The sequence below is a fragment of the Coffea eugenioides genome, unplaced genomic scaffold, assembly GCF_003713205.1.
Source record: "Coffea eugenioides isolate CCC68of unplaced genomic scaffold, Ceug_1.0 ScVebR1_2078;HRSCAF=3040, whole genome shotgun sequence".
In the NCBI taxonomy this organism is placed as follows: Eukaryota; Viridiplantae; Streptophyta; class Magnoliopsida; order Gentianales; family Rubiaceae; genus Coffea; species Coffea eugenioides.
Window position 1 is genome coordinate 14240 of NW_020862531.1, and position 5058 is coordinate 19297.

General features: G+C 33.8%; 1 protein-coding gene across 1 annotated transcript; it reads left to right on the forward strand.

Annotated features, from left to right (window-relative positions):
• The first annotated feature begins 1672 nt into the window (after positions 1 to 1672).
• On the forward strand, positions 1673 to 3748 carry LOC113756214. The gene is made up of 6 exons (XM_027299977.1): positions 1673 to 1919; positions 2016 to 2242; positions 2792 to 2954; positions 3046 to 3250; positions 3334 to 3488; positions 3597 to 3748. The coding sequence occupies exons 1-6, from the start codon at positions 1673 to 1675 to the stop codon at positions 3746 to 3748; spliced, it is 1149 nt and encodes a 382-aa protein (XP_027155778.1).
• Positions 3749 to 5058: the final 1310 nt, after the last annotated feature.

The window sequence follows — 5058 nt, forward strand, 5'->3', positions numbered from 1 at the left end:
TAAACTCTCGGCAACCATAGTTCCTGCTCAAACAGATTTTTCTGTGACTTAACTATCATCTGACCACACAACCCCACATGCATGCTTATAGACAGCCTCATCAACCCATAGACCACTCAGCTAAGACCAGAAATTACCTTAGCTTGAAGCCTAAAACACACGACTGGCAGCTGCAAATTCTTCCTTCTCGGTCAGTCCAGAAATTTCAGTCCGCCACTCTCCCTCTTGCTTGCTCAAACTCGCGGCTGGATTGAAGATAATATAGCTCTCGGTTTTTCCGCCTGCTCATGACTAGAATAAAGAGTGAGCAGCAGGTCTCCCTCCCTCTTCTTTTAGCTTGCGGCCGAAAGGAAACAATGAGATGCTCAGCTCTCCCTCTCGGTCGTTAATCCCTATGCAATTGCTCCATCACAGCTCACGGCAGAATAAGGCAATGGAAATGTGAAACAAAAAATATGGAAGAGTTGTGGTGATTAATAGTTGATATAGTGGCGTGTGGTAGTGGAGAAAGAAACCGACACTAAGGATAGAAACTACTGGATTGTGAAGTGGAAACGGATTCGGCCGAAATTGGGAAGTGTTTGGAGTTGCATTTGTTCAAGAATCATTTCTTGGCTGCATGGTGAATTTGAATTGGAGAAGGGCTATTTTGGTCTTTTCACATTTCATCCAAGGTTCCACTTACGTCCTCAATCCTAATCAAATTCCAAAATTTATCCCAAATGTAAATCGAATGCCTACTGGTATACTACCCTTGCAGAATTCAATTATTGAAATACATCATCCTAAGGGTAATTGTAGAAAGTTTGCCCTTAAAACGATTCAACTTAGTTCTAGTCTCCCTTAACACCTATCATTATCGATACTTAAAATTAGCTATTGAAATTCAAGGAATTAATATTAAAGCAATAACACACTCTACGTCAAGAAATATTAACTTAACTTGGCAAAAATTCAAATAACCCAATATTTTGCACAAATAACCCAAAGTATAGTTCAAAAAGGGTTTTTTGGATGGAAAATGGAGCCGGCAGAAATAGAATTGTGATTTTTTGATTTTTTGATTTATTTTTTTTGATTTTTTTTTGATTTATTTTTTTTTGATTTATTTTTGATTTTTTTTTATTGAATAGAAACTAAATCTAAATAAACTAGAATCCACAAAGCACTAATTTTCCCATTTTTCATCAATTTACTCTTTTCTTTTCCTTTTCTTTTTTTCACAAATTTTACGTTAAAACTTAAAACTAAAAACTAAAACTAAAACGTGAACAAAAATTAATATGACAATAATAGCAAATAAAAAGAACAAAATAAAAGTAAACAACTAAAATGCAGACAACTAAAACAAATCATGCAATTAGATGTAACATAAACAAATTATTTAAAAATTTGGTGTCTTACAGCTAGAAAAAACTTGAAAGTGGAAAGTAAGAAAAGAAGCTTGAAAGAACGCTCAAGGGGAAGTGATTTATATGGTCAAGATCTAAGACAACATGAAGAGGAGGTATACATGCAAGATACAGAAGATATTCAAGAGATTCAACCACCTCCCACTACTGAAGTTTCAAAAGAAAAAAAAGTTCTTCAACAGCACAAAAAAGGAAAAATAATAGGGACATTTTTTATGCCAAGAGTTACTCCAGGAGGTCAACCATCCATCAAAAGTGTGATGCAAAGCAAAGAAGCTAAAGAGAAGGTTGACTTGGCAGTTGCGAAATGGATGATTGATGCTTCCATCCCCTTCAATGCATCAACCTCTGCATATTATCAAACAATGTTTGATGCTGCTTGTTCTTTTGGAGCTGATTACAAAGCGCCTAATTTCTATGACTTGCGTGGCTATTTATTGACAAAAAATGTTAAGCAAGTTAAGAATTTTGTTAATAGCTTTCATACAACTTGGAAAGAAACTGGATGTACTATTATGGCTGATGGATAGACTGACCAACAGAGGAGAACTCTCATCAACTTTCTAGCTTATTGCCCTAGAGGAACTATTTTTTTGAAATCAGTTGATGCCTCGGATGCTTCTAAGACTGCAGAGATGTTGTATAAGCTGTTTAGAGAAGTGGTTTTATTTGTTGGGGTGAAAAATGTGGTACACTTCGTCACTGACAATGCTGCCAATTATGTTGCTGCTGGAAGATTATTAGAAAGGGAATTTCCAACACTTTATTGGTCTTCATGTGCTGCTCATTGCCTAAATTTGATGTTGCATGATATGGGCAAGTTAGATGGGGTTAGTAAAGTGGTTAAACATGCTTCAAAAATAACAAAATACATTTATAATCATTGTTATCCATTGTATTTGATGAGAAAACACACTGGTGGAAAAGAAATTATTCGGCCTGCTCCTGCATGTTTTGCTACTAATTTTATTGCATTGCAAAGTATTTGTGCAAAAAGATGCTTTAAGAGCTATGGTGACTTCAAAAGAATGGACTCTTTCAGCATATGCTAAGGAGAGTAAAGCAAAAAAATTTGTGGATCTTATGCTAGATTCGATGTTTTGGAAAGAATGTGCTGCAATAGTTCAATTAACTGAGCCTCTTATTTGAGTTCTAAGAATTGTTGATAGTGATGAAAGGCCTGCTATGGGATACTTGTATGTTGCCATGCATAGAGCCAGAGAATAGCTATTGAGAAGATTCTCAAGAAAAAAGAAAACTATTGATCCTTTCTTAAGAATAATTGATTCAAGATGGGATAGTCAGCTTCACAAAAATCTTCATGCTGTCGGTTATTGGCTTAATCCTGCTTATCAATATAATTCTCTGATTTGGAAAAGCATAGGCACGCAACATCAGGACTTTTGGATGTGATTGAGAGATATTCTTATGCAAATCCTGATTTGATGAGTAATTTGATCGGAGAGATGAGATTATTTCGTAAAGCTAAAGGTGATTTTGGTAGAGTTTCTGCTATACGAGATCGTGATGTCATGCTTCCAGGTACCCAAAAATTAACTTCATTTTTATTGATGATTTGATTTTAATTGTAAAATACTATAATCTGACTTTTTTTCTTTATTTATTGCAATAGATGAATGGTGGACATGTTATGGTAGCACTGCACCTAATTTGCAAAAACTAGCTATACGTGTTCTAAGCCAAACTTGCAGTGCTTCTGGCTGTGAAAGGAAATGGAATTTATTTGAGCATATCCACTCAAAGAAGAGAAATAGATTGGAGCATCAAAGACTAAATGATTTGGTTTATGTACACTACAATTTAAGATTAAATCAAAGGTAGACTACATTTTGCAATCTGATTTTTGTTTTAATATGAGGACATTTGTTATTTAACTAGTTTTAATGTTTTGTATTATTAGAAATGCAAGGGGTAGAAATTATGATCCTATTGATTTTGAGGACTTCAGCGCCAGTGAAACTTGGATTTTGGATGATGAACCTTCACAGTTAACTTCAGCTGAATTAGAAAGTTTTAAGAATGAAATAGCTACATTTGCTATCAGCCGACAAAGTGGTGAGTTATTCTATTTGAGTCATATGCTTGCTTATTCTTTGTTTTTCGTTTTTGGCTAAATATTATCTAAATTTAGTGAATGATTCATTGATTTTTGTACTTATGTAGATGAAACTCTAAATTTGGATAATTTGGACACTGGAGATGAAGATGAGACCAATAATGAAGAGAATGTTGAAAGAAATGATCTTAACGCCGGCTGTGATGTAAACGAACTTGGTGGTACTGAATTTGGCAGAAGTTGGGAACCATGGGCATAAATAATAGATGGAGTGAATTACTCAAGTGATAATTGTGGTGTTGTTTATGTTTATGACTTTGTGCTTGGTTGTATTGAATTGGTAGTTTATGACTTATGTTTTATGGTTTGATACTTAGATTTATCATTTATATTTGTGTGTAATTTACTGATTTTAGTTTGAATTCATGAATTGTGGATCACATATGGTATGGATTATGTGTGTGAAAATGAACTATGAAGTATGAACTGCGAACAGGTTATAAATTGTTAAGATTTAAGAATTTCTTACAACATCTATTATAATTTAACATGTTTATTTAATTATATTATCTATATTTTATTATATTTGTGACCCGACGGTTCAACCAATGACCCGTCAAACTCCGGTCCTGGCTTGCGGGTTGATGTCCGAGTTGGATTTTAATAACTATGCTAATAAGTCATTTTTTAACTGTGGTGGCTGTTGTTTTATAGATATTATTTCTTGTAAGCTTGTTAATCCTATTTATCATTTCTAGATTAGTAATTGAATTTTTAATGGAATTTTCAAAAGTAAGTTTGCTTTTTAATTCAATATATGTTAAAGAAACGATTTAATGGCCCATTCTTTTTTTCAACCAATTGCTGACTTTTAAAATTGTTGATCTTTACGAATATTTACCTAATTATTTAACTCAAATGTACTTCTCATTTTATGCTGTACTTATTTATAATATGGCATAATTAATTTTATAAAGTTCACTAAATTTTAGTACAAATGATTAGTGGTTTTGAAAGGTGTTTCTCGGGGTGAGCCCCGAGGTGGGCAATTCCATACTACTCGCTGGGCAATCACATAAAGGCGAAAGTGTTATGGGGGCCATACACCCAAGATATCAAGGGTGTACGCCCGACATTTGGGCACGCCTCTGAAGTGAGGCGTAAAGCATACACCTCAACAAATTTTCTTAAAAAAAAAAGGAAACAACGAATTAACTCATTATTTGCTATTACTAGATATCAGAAAAAAATTTAATTCCTCTGCTCCTTCCTCTTACAAACGAAACAAAATTTCCCAATTCTAATAAACCCTAAATTCCTCCTCTCTAAAAAACTCCCATATTCTCCATCAACACCATCAATAATTTCATACCATTCAATTTTTGTGCCTTCAACAAAGATCACAAGTTTACAATTCAAACCAAAATTCCTCACAAATTCTAAAAATCCAAAGATCATCAACATACTATTGAAGGTAAAATTTCTCCCTTTTTTTTGTACACGTTGGAAATGTCTATAAAAGACAAAAAGGGTATTTGCTTCTTGATGCCTTTGTTGTTGCCTGTGTAG